Raw genomic sequence first — 17,736 nt, 5'->3', positions numbered from 1 at the left:
ATTAAACTCTGTTCAAGTAATGCATTGTAATTTCTATTCATGAAGTAATATTTCTGATTGCATTAATACCAGAGATGAAAGTATAAGAAGTCCTTTCCTTTTGGAAAACTTTGCAGCTCATTTCATGCATGTCAAGTGGCATTTTCCATAACTTTCAATTAAAGAAAGATGAAAGGAGTCAATTTGCCTTCTGATTAAAAATTGAGGCAGATTTTGGTTAATATATGAGCCCAGGAAAATCTCCATCCGCAGAAACAAGGTATTTTCAGTTGAAAGGATTAATGTTGACTTCTCACCCAAAGTGCAGAATGAGGAGTTAGGAAGACACAAATTGCAGATGCATGGGGAGTTGCAACTAAGAAAACATAAACAATAAAAGCCCCTAAACCATGCTAAAGTTACACTAGCAAATCTAGGAGATGCCACATCTCAAATCCTCAGCAAAAAGTCTTGCAAGACTCCCACACACTGTGGCTCCTGGATATACTATAGCAAAGGAGGTGTCGTATTTAATGGCTCTAAACGCACTTGTCCCATCTCTTTTTGAGTCCATTAAGCTTTTATCATCCATAACACATATTGCAAAGACACCCCCAAGTACCATCCTTCTTTGTGTCTTTTTCAAGATCTAGTCTCACTGTTTGGATTTCACTTCTAATTAGTTTGTCCGTCACATCAACCAGAGGACAGATGAGACGACGAATGATATGAAGGACAAAGTATTTTTTGTACCACTTAAATCTGTTTCACCATAACAGTAGATGTGTACTACTCAGATACCATTTTTGGCTACGCTCTGGCATTTGCACTTCTTTCATACGGATGTTAAAGTAAATTTGTATGTTTAAATAGCTTTGAGAATAATTTTCAACTGATCTCTGAAAATCTTCCTATCCCTTTCATAAGGGATGCAGTAACTAACAGTTCAAAAGTCGCTGTAAAAGGGCCCATTTGTTCATGCTACCAGATCTGGAGACAAGTTATGCTGCACAAGTTAAATTGGTGGAGAGTAAATAATTCTCGTTGTATATTTGGCTCTTTATATTTACATCTATATGTTTGTGAGTCTATGTCTGCAAAGCGTAGAAGAATTATCTTGAGCCAATAGGACAAACTCGGTACAGTCTGAAACTGCCTCATCTGGCATGTGGAGTGAATTATCCTGTTAGCTGCTCTCCAGTTGGAGTCAACGATCATTACAATGCAGCATTCTGAGACTGAGACTCTGAAGGGAAACAGGAAGAAAGCCAAATTTACAGCAGACATAACCATTAGTATTACACAGCAGCAGATGGCACATTCCAGTCTAAAACATCAATTAGAAATCATTAAAATGTCTCATTTATCCCTATCTGCAGTAGCTGTTAGTAAATTCCCCAAATGCAATTGCATGCAGATAAAGGTCTTTTCTGTACACCTGATACTGTTCTACTGAAATTATTGCAAGCTCTTTGTATGTATCAATTCATCTAAGCCCTAACTGGGGATAATGATAAAGCAATGCAGTAACGCCTCTAATTCTGCATTTGTACTATTACAGACATAATGTGCTGATGCATGAACTTATTTCAAATTATCTTCCATGATGATTCAAACTCGCTTAATTTCTTATTCCTTAGTTTCCTCAATTTTACCTTTCTGCTTTTATAACATTACAGTAGACATATAACTGGTGGGTTTATTTATTGTCACCTATAATATACTCAACCATCTTAAAATTTATTAAGACTGACAAACAATCTCTTGACAGGTGTTAAAATGCTTCAGAAATCAGTATTTTATGAAACGGGACTAATCCTGCACTCTTTGAATCATACAATGCAGGCTCACAAAACCTTGGATCTCAGGCTGTTTATTCTATTCATGTGAGAGCACACCAGACAGCTTGTCAAAGCCTTCTAGCTTCAAAGGTTGTGTCCTGGGATATTCTTGGCTAAAGTGGAGTTAACTTAAAGCTGACTTAAAACAGGCTGTGCTTGAAGCGCAGCAGCCTCCAGGTTGGTTTGTAAAAGCATGTGATTTTATATTCAATCTTGTATGGGTTCTGGAGTTAAAGCACAGATTTCCCTGACCTTCTCCTGGCTGGCCAGACTTGACTTTGTCATACTGGTGACACAGAAACAAGCCCAGACTGGTGGGATGTGAACGTGAAGACCCCTGCTTTGTCAAGCATTTCAGCTCAGCAACAACTGGAATTTCAGAATTCCATGGCTGAGGTGTTAAGGTATGCCCAAAGAGAAATATATTCCTTGGAGAAATGAAAAATTGTTACAGTACTTCGAGAGCCTCATAATTACTTAATCACCTATAAATGTAGCCCAGTCTTCTGTATGCAACTTTGTAGCACAGTTTACATCCAGGACACATATAAGCCACCCTCTCAAATTAAACTTCAACTTGTAGGACACTGCTTCAGTTTTACTAATTTCCTTTGATCTGATAGTCAATTTCTTCCTTCTGTTATTTTTACCCAGCTGTTAGCTAATGAAGTACATAATTTAGGTACTCACATAAAGCATTTATTCTGCGAAAGCTGACTGCTTTATTATTTTTTTTAATATTGATTAGAAATAAGTTTAGATGCAGGTCTTCTTTTTCATTCAGATACTTTATTTTGCATCTAATGCTATTTTAGCTAATTACTACTAGTGGCATTTCATTAATCAGCTTACTGTCTTTAACTGGGGGCAGCGAGGGGGGGTGGGGTGGAAATCAGATAATTGTTTCAAGGAAAGCTTCCATGTCAAATGCGACTGCTAAGAAATTATTTTCCCTTTTTCAGGTAACTATCCTAGGTTGAATCTGCAGAGCAGATGGACACTAGCATAACAAAATGAAGAGTACTGCCTCTACAAAGTGGCAACCCAGAGAACGTTTTCTGTTGGATTAGGGGAGGACCCTACCAGGTTTAAGAAAATCTATATTCCAGGTATAACAAAATGGAAGTGTTTAGATTCCTTCATTGGTTGCAGCAAGTTAATTAAGGAGTAGCAATTTGTTAGTGCTTCTACCCATTTATTTATATTGTCCAAACTAATTTCACATAAGAAATTTATAAAACCTATGTAGGGATTTGGGTTGTTGAATCTAAGGGCTCAAAGAACTACTGAATAAACAGTGTGTTTATTTTTAAATGTTTAGCTATTTTATTTTTAAATATTTAGCTATAGTGTGTTAAAATGAACAGAGTAATAGTATCCAGTTTGGAGACAGGAAAAGGAAAAAGGTATTTAGTACATATCTGCTATGCCACCTATATATGTACCATACAGCATCATTATGTCACTAGATATATTTAATATTTGCCATATACTGAATACAACACCCACGAGCATAATAGCACACACTATTAGGATCGATGATGTAAAACTGTTACCTTAGTTTATGTAGAAACAATGAACAAACCCCCAATACTCAAGGTAGATCTGAATTTACTTACTAAACTGTTATCCTGGGACAGCCTGGGAACTGGAATGGTTTGAAAAGGCTTGTTTGCTGCTTCTGGCAAAGATTTTGGAAGAAATTCTAGCTCTTCAACTACTGGAGTTCTTAGCACTACCTAAAGTCTAGCCTACTTCTAATCCAGTTTCTATCCATTTTATTTAAACTTGCTGGGGAGAAACAGTATGTTCTCTGGAGTATTTGCAATCATCTATGACAAGAAATTAGTTCTGTGCTTTGACTGCGGTACAGGTCAGCAGGCAGCTAATACTGAGATACCAGGTATCTTGTCAAAGTAAATCAAACTTACTGCACGGCAGACATTTGCTGTGAGGTAGTTTAAAATCCTCCTCAGGTGGGGTCTTTTTGTTAAGATGCTCATTTGAAAAAAGCTATTTTATACGAACATCCTTTTCGATGCTAATTCAGATTTTTAATATGTGTATTCCTTGGCTTGGTAGATCCGTTTCCATGTCTGAATTTGATCACTCCCTTTTCTCTCTTTCTGAGGTTTGTAATTTATGAGTAATTTAAATCTTGTCTCCTTGCCATCTAAAATTGGTTGATTTGGAGCTTTTTATGTCTAGAGAACATAAAAAGTAATTAGTCCAAGTAATTACCTAAAAGGCAGGGGGGTTAAACTAGATTTTGACATTACATTGGATTCAAGTAATTAACACACAGATTCTAAAAATCCTGCCTGCAATCCCTGGCTCTTAAGTGTGATTTATGCAGTATATTAATACTGTCATCCAACATTTCTATCACACTTTCTCCAGCTGGATATCATGTGTTAAATTTCTGGCTATGTAGTCATCAAAGGCTGGGAGCACTGCGCATCCAGCACGTCAATGCCTTTGGGGATGAGCTGACTTGTTTCACTGAAGTCTCCCTTACATGACCTGTGAGTGGTGCTGAGTGATGCTAAGAGAATAGCACTAAGCTATCCTCAGTACAGAGCAGACAAAGGCAGAAATAAGTTTTTTGTAAAGATTTTTCTAGCATATTTTCTCACAATTTTCAACATTGTTTGTTGAGTATTTCCAACCAGGAAAAAAATCTGTCGAACATTCTTTGACTTCTCTCAGACTGTAAGCTGAAATTCATTGCTGACAAGTATTGTTTGGATACAATAACACGCCTTCCATTTCTGCCGCTGTAATGGAACTAATATGATTTAAATCACTCCAAGTATTTGTTTCCCATTGGCTTATTAAATCATTCGAAGTTCTCGAGTATTATTGCTTATTTGACTGTTGGTCATATTTTTTGAGACGTATTTTTTAGCAATTCCTGCTCAACACTCTGATGACAGTTTTGATAAGACTTCAAACATACTTTGCAACTTTTTGTTTATGGACTAATAATACATTTTGTGCCTGGGCCAAGGGATTTTCTTATGAGATGTATTTGTAAAATATTTGCTTGTGTTTAGGAAAGATCTTTGGCTGAACATCAGCTGGTTTCAAGTATATTATGTCACCTTATAATACTTCTGAGTAGGCTGTCCTTTAAGATTCTTGAACTAGGAGCATTCTAAAAAGTGACATGATTAGAAGATTGTCTGAGTTTCTGATCATTTGACTGACATTCTGAAAAAATCGACTGCTTTGTTTTATTAGTGTAACTATTTTCTTTTCAAAACATAGGTTTATGTGTGAGTTATAAACATTTTTCAAATTCTCATCCAGTTAGAAACAAACACATAGTGATTTTCTACCTTTTAATTTATGCACAATAAAGTCATCTCGTGCTATTAGAAAGCTAGGAAGGAAGCCACAGCTCTTGTACTTGGTTATGAAAATACATTTAAAGAAATACTGATTATTTCTTTAATAATCAATCTTTAATTCTATTTTTTAAAAAAATAATATCTTTAATAGTAAAGATATACTGAACAGGCTGTGTTACAGAAAATATTGATTTTCTTCAAATGTTCTAAGCTGCTGCAAGAAGTATATTGGGGTATATAAAGCCTGATTTCTAAAGCAAGAAACAGATTTCTAAGTGCACACTTTTTTTTGTAATAAAAGCAGAGGAGTTATTAATTAAGTATTTCTTTGATGATAACATACGTTACTACCAAACAGTAGTAAGGGACACTAGTTTTAAGAAGGTGACATTTAAAAAAAAAAACCTGACACCCCTTTCCTTAAACCTTATGCAAGATTTAGACATATTATAGATCGCTTAGACATCTCAAGGAATGAATCGTGTATTTTAAACATGAATCCTTGATAGAGTATCTTGTTAACATATCAGTAAGTATATTAATAGGCAAAACCATATACGACATCAATGTACCATTACTCAGCAATTTCAACTTGAGCGCTTCAGTCTCAAAAATCTCCAGATCAATCAAACCTAGTGCTAGCTAGGTGTCAGAGAACTGAGGAGCTGTTTGTATTTGAGCTAGTAATGCAAAGTCCGTCCATAAAATTGACTTAGTAAAATTCAGTAGCCACCAATACAGTAGCTCCATTATTGAATCAACTGTGCTGGCAAGCCATCACGGCAATTAGTTTGTTTCACAGAGGCCCTGCCCATCTTTCATTGAAGTCACAGTAGTGTCAGTGTAGATTATTCAAGTGTAGGAACTGAAGATAACTTCACTATGGTGAAAACAAGAAGAATTATACATGATAATTTTGGTACTCGGGAAAATTGGGGGTTTTACTGGCAAGTACTGCTGCTCATTATGTATGTTCCTACATATCAAATGAAATAGCTAAAAATAAAGAGCGATTTACAAAATAAATGTTTGCCATTAATAGACTATAAATCTAGATGTCTGAAAGACACGAAAAAAATCTAGAGCCAGATATGCAAATGTAGACTCAGATTTTTTAATTCTTGAGTGCTTGCTAGCTTAAATTGAAAATGAGGCAAAGAATACTATGCTCTCAGCTTGAGAATGTGAGCCAGAGCATTAAAAACTTGGGCACACAGAAACTGCCACTTTGCCAACAACAAGGACTGCACTGGGATCCGAAACTAATAGCATAAACCTCCGGTTAGGGCTAGAGAGCAAACAGAAAAGACTGAGACTGGGAATAAACCCAGTCCTGATATAAACGGAGAAGATATACAGATGTGCAGCCACAAACATTACACAGTTTGGGAACACACTGTGCTGCACTGGCTGGTGGAAACAAGGACACCAGCCCTTGACCTCTACAGCTAAGTCTAGCGTTTGGCCCCGAGGAGTTGCATTTTTTTGTGCATGAAACATGTAATACGTGCTATCCGGTGAGTTACACCTCAGTTAGAGAGAAAAGAAGCCAGATGAAGACACTCTAAAAAATGACAGGACATATGGGATTCAGATGCAAACTGGTGAGCAGCAGGATGTCCGTGTGAGTCACCAGGATCTGAAGGGTGCCTAGCAGTAGCAGGATCAAACCCTCCATCTATAATAGATATGCATGAGAGAAAAATCATTACTGATGCTTGGAGAATTTTTAAGCCAAGTTTACTGTTGTTAACCAGGTGACAACGAGCTGTGCTATTGAGTGTTGTTGGAAGCTGTCATTTTCAGCTGTCATTCGTGCTAACAGAATGCCACACAACACGATGCAAAATATTGCACATATTTCACCCACTCAGATTACACCTGCTAGCAAGATAAGCCTACATAGTTAATTTTACTGTTCACACAGTGACCAAATGGAAATCAGAATTCTGTGCAGTTTCTAATAATCGTGGGTTTGGTTTTATTTTTGTTTTGTATAAAATTCATTAAGTCTGTGTATCATCAACAGATTTCTAAATAAAAAGCAACACTCAAAACCCATGCATGTCTAGTTAAAATGGTGTCGTTAGATTCTTTGGACATTTTTATTACAGTCTGGTATATCCCTAGTGGTTTTGCAATTTATAATTACAAGAAAGTATCTTCCAATTTTTGGCTAGCAATAGCTAAATCTACCTCAGCTTAATCCAGGGGTAAAATTAAAACATATAAATCATCATTCCTCTTGTCCTCAGTGAGTCATTTCAGCTTGACAATAGGCAGTTTGTTGGTCTACAGACAGAAAGAATCCAGATCTATAATTATATAAACATCAGTTAAGACAGATTCCAAAGCCGCTTGAATAGCTTTTATTGTATTTCACTAGGTCAATAAGTGTTTGGTTCTCTATCTAATAATCCCAGTATCACTTATAATAACGTGAAAACTGACATCCGTGTACCTGTAAATAACTTCTACATAGGGAACTCAGAGAAATAAATAACTCATGTGCAGTTTTGATTTTTTTGAATTTTTAGTTTTCTTAAGCCTTGCATTTTGTCTGATTGTGACAATATTCAGCATTCTATTTTAACGGGTTTACTATTTGTGCTGTCAGTGGAGACTCTACAAATATTTCTTAAGGTGCATCAGACCAATTAGCTCATTAATTCTTAGGGGAAAAAATGTTTAATATTGAGCCACTCAGCTTCAATTGTTTCTATATCTTTTGTAAATCATATTCTCAATGCAGTAAATCCTCGAAGTTTTTACATTAATTTTCTTTGAAAAAAATTGGTGATGGAGGAATTATCAGGTACTGAAATCTGGCCATATTTTTGCCTTGAAAGCTGTTAAATGTGTATTTTTTATTTCTAGACAATCATGGCAAACCTTCCTTTTTCTTTCAGGAGGGATAAAAATAACTATTATCACGAACACAAGTCATATAAAGCACATACTAATTCTACATTCACACAGTCTACAAATCCCAGAGTTGATAAACCTACACCATGAGAAATACATTAGCCTATATGTAGCTATGCATTATCGTAGACTCTTTAGTATTAAAGGTTAGCATGTTTATAGCCAATTTTGTATCTCTGGTAACAGGCAGTGGAAGCAGAGATTCACACTTTGCCAACTTTTGTCGTTCAATCCTAAAAGAATGCCAGTTTACCACTTTAATTATCTTTAACAGTGACATTATCTTAAAAACATCTCCATATTCTATATTCTAGTATCACAGATTTTATCTGAGACTAGGCTCTGGTATTGTATTTTTTAGCAAGAGCATATTTCACCTTGATTTGCAACAAGTGACCATATAAAATTAAGTGTTCGTTCACCAGGTAATACTACATCCTTACTTGCATCCAATACTCCACAACAGATGTGCTATTAGTAAACAGTCCCACTCGGCCAGACAAAGAAAATCAAAACATGAGCTGCTGTGAGCAACATAATCTATAGTTGTAGCAAGATACATCTTGAGATAGCTCATCCATTTTTGTCAGCTTGCTAATAGTCATCCTTACTAGTAATCAGTTTTCTTTCATAAATACTTCCCACATTTGAATTGTTAGAATTGTATTTGTTGTAAGGTCCCAATTGCTGCAAAGACTTACTGCTGAGTACCAAGTAGTACAGAAAACTCATTTAATTTCAGCACCTGTGGTAGGTAGGTTCCATCACAGCTTCTTGAACGACATCAGCCAAATCACTTGCATCAGATATTTAGGTGCTTAAAGATTCACAAAAGAACGTAATGTCCTTAGCTTGGAATGGGGTTAGGCAGAGAACTGTCCACCTGTATATTCAGGTCACCCTTTTCCTTAAAAAAAAAATATCTGTGTTCTTTTCTCATTTGTAAAATCAGGACTAAATACATCTTCAGTTTCCCAGTCTGTGTCCAGCTGTTTATGTTGTAAGATTGTGGAGGTTCCAGACCTGACACTAGAGTAGCATTTAGAGGTGGGGACTTACAGTTAGGTTTTTGAATATGAGTACCTTTTGCTGCTTCTACAGAGCCAATGTCGGGCTCACAGCTCTTGTGATTCGTTGTTTCTGAATGGTTAACAAATGGTTTGCAGTCCCCACGGCAAGTACTGACAGTTGAGAGCTTGCTTTGTTCTAATTTACGTAAATATTGTGAAATATTTTGCAGAAATACTGCAAACAGAGAGCTCTTAAGCTTAATCAGAAAAGACGTACTTAAGAACTGTAGGCTTGCATGAAAAAATGATAGTCCAAAGGATATAAATGTAGTATCACATTTATCCAAATGGAATAGGCAAAAAAACCCCTCAAATAAGAAATGAATAAATTTGTTTCTAAAATGTCTTTTTAGCCTGAGGAGTCCAGTAAGATGCTGTGACTGGAAAAAGTATGCAGCTGAGCTCATCTGCAAAACTCACCAAGGTCTCCTGCTGACAGTAATGTAAAACACTGCTTATTTCTCACTTGAACACAGAAGCTTGCTGGTTTGAAAGTTAAAAAAGCTCAGAGATTTACGAACTTACCCAGTATAACACATCAGTCCATCCTTCCATAGTTATACACTGGAACACAGTCAACATTGCAAATGCAAAATTATCAAAGTTGGTTATGCCTCCGTTTGGTCCAACCCATCCACCCTTACATTCAGTGCCATTCATGACACACTGACGTCCATTCCCTGAGAATGCACAAGGTGCTGGATCTTCTTCAACTAGTATATCTGAAAATTGACCCAAAAAAATCAGAACTTTCACTTCTTATACTTTTGTGAGTTAAATCTTCACACAAAGAAATATCAACCCCGTTGCAAAGTAAATCCAGAGATCAGCCTGAGAAAAGGTGAGGAAGGCAACCCATGCGAGCTTCAGAGCTTTAAGTCTCCTCACATCTGGGCCTTACTACCTTAAAATAAGTTAATCAAATCTGAATGTACAAAAGAGCTCAAGTAATTGAGCAGTGGAAAGAAACATGTAATAATACAACGTTTAGAATCTCCTTATGCTATTGGGTTTTCTTCCCTCTTCATTGCTTTTTCTTCATTTCATGACACTTCACGCTAACATAGGCACAACCAAGGGAAACAGATCCGGACTGATTTCTACATACAGTCTACTTCAGAACTTAGCTGACAAAAATGTACCCTTAGCCATCAGGTAAGATGTCTCTCTCATGGCGTTTGACTCCAAAACTCTCCCACAACAAACACTTTCACTTCATCATTTCACCTGGATGGAGAAACCCTTCTCTTTCACTACTCGTTTCAGAACTCTGCTTCTTAGTACACGGCCACAATCTTGGTGAGACCACGCAGCCTGTGAACTGCAGTAAATCCTCCCTGGAACAGGGCTAGCTAGCTTTTCAGTAAGCAGAGATCAGAAAAACCAGTACCGAGTTGTTCCTCGTGGATAGTCACCCTTACCATTTTCACTACTGACATTTTAGTTAGACGTTTCAGAAAATAAAACCTATTCAAAGCATGTTCTAGTCTCTAACTGGTTTGCATTTTTGTTGTTGTTTTCTAAATTTAATGCACTTTTCCTGAAATTACGAACCACAGTAAGAACTGGGGTTACAACAGTCTTAGTGCTTCGGCTGTTGTATTTCAAACTGATAGGCCACAGACTTGAAAGAGAACAGAATTAATCCCTTCCTTCATTCAACAGTTTCGTGACTTACCTGAATCAATAAGAAAACAAGATTTGTGCATTTTTCCAATAAAAAGTTCCAATCCTATAATAGCATAGATTATGATTACAAACAATACCAAAAGGGCAATATGGAGGAGGGGGACCATGGCTTTTATAATGGAGTTCAGGACAACTTGTAAACCTAAAAGAAAAAAAAGAAGACACAAGCTATGAACCAGACTTCTATGTCTTGTCTTACCAAAACTTCTATAATTACACATTATTAGAGATTAATGATACAGACATGCAGACTCAATGAGTTTTAAAAAAAAATTCTACTGCCCAGAACTACAAAATGTTCCTGTAACATAACATACTTGTTAAGAATCTAAAACCATGTGTCAAAGTCTAATTATTTCCTCAGTTAATAGAGGTGATGTCATAGAAGTCAATGCTTGAAATGTGTCACGAGAATTCACGGCTTTTTAGAAAGAAAGGGGATGTAGTCATCAGTTGTGGCTGTGGTTCATTTTATATGACCTTTAAAAACTTCTGTGCTACAACCGCAACTTTGTGGTAAATCCTGAGAAAATGTACGCTCAGCCAACTGCAGAACTGCATTTTTGGTCTGCAGAGATAAATAAGAGTATAGTTACCTGAGAAAACACATTTTTACTCTGAACAAACTTGTTTTTATCATTTATCCCTCGCATCACTTTCAGAACTACTCCATTTTTCTTTTCACCTTAATTAAATATTTAGCCAAATTTTGCTTTTACCAGAAGAAGTAGATCCCAGACTAATGAAGCTGCCACAGTACCAATGAGAACAAAATATGGCTCATTTTTATTTTAATAGACTTCCTTTCTGACATTTCATAAGGCTGCTGCTTTCTTCACTGAACGTCTTTTGCTAAATATATACCATCACGATCACTTCCATGTAACAGACTATGATATAATAAACACAGCATTAGGTTTCTTCTTTTGAATGTCTGGGAAAGAGCTGACCTGTAAGCCACGAACCTCTTATTCAGCCCAAATAGCTACAGTAATTAATAACATATTAAAAAAACCAGAAGGATTATTATTTAAAGAAAGCAATTGAATTTTGTGATATTGTTCTGCTGCTTAAATTTCCTAATTTATCTGTTAGCTGAGATAAACAGAAGGCATTCATGTGCATTGGAGGGGGCAGGAAACATGAAATGTGTAATGTGCTTTGGCATATTCTTACCAACATATAAACTATTTTAGGACCACCTACACTTCTAGATGTACAGGGGTTTAGAATTAAAAAAGTCTCAATTTTATTTTCTGGTTTATTTGCATTTTAACATGTAATTTACTTTTATATAAAGCTCCTAAAAAAATGAAGTGTATTCCCTTGTCTGCTTATTGGACTATGTAAGAATATCATACACCGAATGAATTCACAATCCTTTGTTCAACTTGAAATAGGGTATCATTCATCTTGAAACTCACTTCATGTACACAACCAGAAAACAAAAGATCAACTTTATATTATGCATTTCTTATAGTGTCTGGAACAATCACATTAACTAATCAGATGAGTTACAGTATTCGTTCCAATGGAATTAAATAGAAAAGAGCTTACTGGGCACTCCTGATACAAGCCGGAGAGGTCGCAATACACGAAAGGCTCTTAGGGCTTTGACATCAAAGCCACCAGGTTTGCCACCTGAGTGGCTGCCACCTTCTGTTTCTTTGGTTAATTGTTCCAATATTACACTAAATAATCTAGAAAATGAAACGAAGGGTAAGGTCATCACCATCCATTTACCATGCAATCAAAGGTATTAGGAAATTACTTGAACTGCAGATAATTCCGAAAAGCTGTTCAACTGTCAAAATCAGAGGTATATTTACACATTAAATTATGACAGGAAAAGTTATGAAGTGCAAGAGTTTCTAATCCCTCCTGAGAGCGACAATCATGCAGTATCAAATAAATTAGCTTTCTGACTGTATACACAATCTGCTATTTTTAAACAAATGAAGATACTTTGCCACTTCTTTTTTCAAACATTTTAGCTCTAACATTTGAAAAATTAGTCTCCTCTTTAGAACATGTAATAGATAATCATTAGAAACCATCTGTTTTAATTTTGGTGGAATATATGAACTCCAAGTGACACTGCAGTTTGATATTCTAAATACAGTCAGCAAAAACTGAATATATTAGAGAGTCCAACATTTAATAACACCAAAAAGATTTGTTTCTTACACATAATATCTTTGAGGATAAAAATATTCCCAGATGACTCATTTATTATATTGTATTTCTTCACTGCAGAAATGAGCTAGTCCTTCATTAGAACAGTTTGGAAGACAAGAGTTTTCTTTTTCTTTCCCACTTCTAGCAGCAATTCAAAGTGATGCAAGTGGCTGAAGTGCAAAGTAACCTTAGGTTCATTTTAGTTTGGACCTGCATTTCAGATGCATGGTTTCTTCAGCTGCAGCTAGACTTCACAACCCATGTTAGCCTTTGCACAGTCTTTAGGTCAGTTGTTGCAAAACTGAACTTCTCCTGAAAGGGTTGTCAAGTCAATAGAGTTCTGTAACCCTGAAAAATCTTTCACACTTGTAAAGGACTCTAGAAATACGCAGGTTTTTGGTTTTGCCTAGAGAAGTTTTTACAATGCTAGTTTCACAGCTCTGTCACGCTGCATAGTTGCTAGAAATCAAGTAATATTTAATAGGTTGCCCAAAATAGGATATTGAAGACTTTCTCTTCCCCCAGTAAGCAGTTGACCTGTATCAGTCAATAGCCATCCCTATTCTGCTTCATTCTCCCCCAGAGCGAAACCCAGCAAGGGAGAACACAGATCTTAGAATGAACACCAGCAATCTACATGCTACTATAACCACAGAAATCCAGACATTTAATGTTCGGTTCCTAATTCACCCTATAATTTCATAGATGCATAATTCTAAGAAAACGAGCCGCCTCAATGATTTCAGAGTAACTATTCATGCTCTAAAGGCAGACATGATTAAACAGACTTCTGAATCAAGTCCTGAATTAAAAGAAGCTGCTTTCAGCCTGTCAGTTCACACATCATTCAGAAAATTGAAGGGCTACAGGCCCAGGAAGGTGCTATGAAAGCTTTCTCTACCAGGACCTTATTCTTTCACAGAAATCAACGGAAATTATGTGGTGTAGCATGCAGACAAGTAGTAGACTGCTCTGAAAGTAGCTCACACTCTTGTTTCGGAGAGAACTGACAAAGACAGGAGAAAACACCACATCACAAACATCACAGCTTGTCTACAGCTCTGTCATTTTATGTCTGTCCTATAAAGCCATTAAGGTACAGAACCACAGATCTTCTTTATTAAAACTGACATTTATTTTCCTGTACAGTTTACCAAAGTTTAAATGCCAAATTTGATGCCATGGAAAAAAGTCTCTATACATGCTTCCCTTTTGCTAGTAGAGATTTATTTTGATATAATTAAGATTTATGCACTTGGACTGCTATAGTTTCTGCTGAGAAAGCACATGAAGCAAATTTCATCTAATACATTCAATACAGGACATCATGGCAGCTCTTTCAAAGCTATTAAAATACCTAATGGAATTTCACAATGAAACTAGTCAAACAAAATCAGATCCAAAAGTGATTCCATATGCACCATGGGTTATATATGAAAAACGATTTTTCACAGGGCTTTTAAGTATTAATTAAATAAATGGACTCATACTTGCCTTACTTGCTTATGTGCATTGTGTTCTTAAAAGAAGAACAAAAGATACTGCTCACAGAGTGCAAGAACAAAAATATTGCTTGCAGTTCTGTCAGTGCTGACATGTTATGAAAGGTCTACCTTGTCTTCCAGGTAGACTGATGACAACCTACACAGCCGTTTATATTCCAAAACTTTTGGGTTTGAGCCAAAATTTAAATCTTAGTGCAATACTTTAGGTATTTGATAACAAGTAGTCCTTTTTTCCTCCTATTTTCCATGGATTCAGTGTGAGCATTTGACCTAACTAGATTTAGCCTCCCAATAATGAGTGTTTTATGAGTTAATGGAAAATTTTTTAGTTATCATGTATTTAGGACACAGTCAAAGATAGAGGTCATGTTAATTAGACTGCTCCAGGGTTACTGTAACTCCATAGTCACTTGACAAAAGGGAAGAGGTCTATTCAAGTGACTGCCTGGCAAGAGAATAGAGCTCTTACGTGTGATAGTCCCCACACCTGCCCACCAAGCTTCCCCTTCAGGCACAGAGGCCAATCTGTTGAGAATGACCTGACCTGATGAAGGATCTATTTATACAGAAATTTTAGTCCTGGACCAAAATGGCCTGAATGCCAAGCAACTGGCCCAAATACAGTCTTCTCAGTAGCATTTATTATCTCAGAATCAAATAGCTACAAATCAGGCATTCATACATGCATAATACTTGCTCAAGTTTAATAATGCTTTATGACAAATTCCTTTACTTTGCATCTTTTTCTTTCCCCTTAATGTAGTAACATGAGTTAAGAGCAGCACACACTGATTTCTGGGTCGTTTCAATTACAGGCGACATTTGATATAGCATGAACCGAACGATGAAATCAGAATTGCATACTACATGCCAAGGTAGACTTTGCAAGCCAGCCACAGCATAAATTTTTATATCGGTAATGTTCTCCATGTTATATATAATAAATATTTTCAGTAAACAAAATTTATAGTACTGGAAATTCCTTTTTTTTCAATATAATCTCCACAATAATTAGGGAATTGGGGAATATATGCCTCAAGATTAATTCCTTAGATAGCCAAACGCAGGATCTAAGGATCTAGCTCAACCATTGACACAAACTTGCTGACAAAATGTTATTTGTCATAAGCAGTTGTGTAACATATATAAGGAATGTATATATGGGATGTTCCACTCCCCACTCTTCCGCAAGCTGCATAAGGCCCGAGCAGTCCCTCTCCCAAGGAGCAGAACAAACTCTCCAGGGTTTCCTGGCATAGCAAGGTACATGGGATAAAAAAAGGCATTTTTAGCATACATGCTCCCCCAAGCAAGCAAAGACATATATATCTGGGGCCTGACGTGCAGCACCCAAAACCAAAGTTCAATAATGCCCAGATTTTGGGAAGGTCAATGAATCGCTAAGGTAACTCTGCCTCCCCTGACCACTCTTCACCACTCTGAAATACGTGGGATCTCCCAGAGGTCTCTGTAGACAAGATGAAGTCCACATAACCACAGTATAGGGATAAATGAAATAACAATGTATGGACCTAAACAGATCAGCCTTTATCGTAAGGAAATCATCGGGAGTTCACCTTGGAAAAATCAGATGGAAAACATCCTGCACGACAACCAAGGAAATTTTTTGGCAGAACTCAGAATTCCCTGGGAATTTTTACCGTAAAGCTGACTGCACAACACAGCCTGCAGTCACAGATAGTGCTGAAAATTTTAGGACTTTTTCTTTTTCATTTTTCACTCATATCAGTTCATTCTTGTACTCCAAAGGAACAGAAATCATGCGTAGGCCACTACTCAAAGGCAAACAGACCTATATCCACCCCACTATAAAGCAGGTTTTTATAAAATAAAGGATAAGTTACTTACCCTACTACTACTATTACAAAATCCAATAAATTCCATCCATTTCTAACATACGCATTGGGGTGTAATAATAATCCATATGCTATAATCTTCAAAAATGTTTCAACTGTAAAAATTATCAGGAAGGCATATTCTACTTTTTCCTGTAAAAGACAAAAAAAATACAATGAAAGACAACGTAATTTAACAACTCATTTACTAGTTAGAATTTGCACTAAGTGGGTAAGTTGTACTGCTCAGGACTAAGGAATTACAATACTTTATGACAGTTTATTTTGCAGGTTTTAATTGCATAGCACTTAATGATAGCTGTACTGACATGGTTATAATTACATAATTACATGAGATGTTCCTGTTTTCACATTCTGTGAGAGAAAAAGGCTCTGTTTCTGCAAACACAGATGTATGCTGTACCTTTGCTTAAGCAGATAGTCCCATCCAGGTCAACAGGATCCTTTGCATTCATTGAAACCAGAAAATACTGCAGAACAGGGCCCTGGCAATATCCTTGAAATGTATGCATTGGTATACTTACTTTCACCGCTCATTCTATTTAATTAGGACCCAGAGAATTCCACCCAATAATGGAGTCTGAGACACTGTCATCCCATACTAAGGGGATTCAAAAAATTCTAAGCTCTTTAAAAGGTTCTTCATTTAATTCTACACTCTTGCAACTTTTTCATCTTGATGTGGAAGTTTACATTGACTTATTTTTCCCTCCACATCATCAACCTCTTTAAATCACCCTAATAAGCTTGAAGAAATTTTAAGTTAATATATCACCACCTTGTATCACTGAAGCTCCAACTTCGGATTTGTTTCAGTGCTGTTTTTAAACATTATTGGTTTCTTCATTTTACCAAGATTCTTATTTTAAATAGAGCTATACATTGAATCTTTTTTTCCTAGCTAGTTGGATAATGCTTTTTGTGGCTGCTTCTTTCTAAAGTAAAAACATATTTGGTTTGGATAAATTGTACAAGTCACTACTATCAAAACAGATCACTTAACACATTTGTTCTTTTTACCTTCAGAAATCATCCACACAAAGTTAATTACGTGGACTGTAACTGCTCAGTAAGGATTACAATCTTCTACTTCCACATACTCAAATATAGCACAGACATTACACACAAATCTATGTGTTCACTATTTGTTACACAGCTTGGCACTTCCACGTACAACCAAATAAAAGTCAAACCATAATCATTTGCAATTTAAACAAAGTTCGTTACATTCTCATGTGCAAAGTCTTCAATTTGGGAAGCTTTGGTTTCTTTTCCTTGTGAAAAGGCCATTTAGGGCTGGTTATGTATAGGATGTGATA

At 36.3% G+C, this 17,736-nt stretch overlaps 1 protein-coding gene across 18 annotated transcripts in view; it reads right to left on the bottom strand.

Annotated features, from left to right (window-relative positions):
• The window catches only part of CACNA1D (calcium voltage-gated channel subunit alpha1 D), a 253,243-nt gene that overhangs the window by 112,665 nt on the left and 122,842 nt on the right, over window positions 1-17,736 (bottom strand). For all 18 annotated transcript variants that reach the window (XM_080384052.1, XM_080384045.1, XM_080384054.1 and 15 more), the window contains 4 exons: window positions 16,410-16,549; window positions 12,415-12,557; window positions 10,847-10,999; window positions 9,694-9,890 (listed from right to left, as the gene is read on the bottom strand). In XM_080384052.1, coding sequence (XP_080240178.1) covers window positions 9,694-9,890; window positions 10,847-10,999; window positions 12,415-12,557; window positions 16,410-16,549 — 633 coding nt within the window. The remainder of the gene's footprint in view (window positions 1-9,693; window positions 9,891-10,846; window positions 11,000-12,414; window positions 12,558-16,409; window positions 16,550-17,736) is intronic.

Source organism: Falco punctatus (genome assembly GCF_963210335.1).
Source record: "Falco punctatus genome assembly, chromosome: 4".
Classification (NCBI taxonomy): Eukaryota; Metazoa; Chordata; class Aves; order Falconiformes; family Falconidae; genus Falco; species Falco punctatus.
Note: the sequence above shows the minus strand (reverse complement) of the source record. Positions and strands in the feature narration are given on the sequence as shown.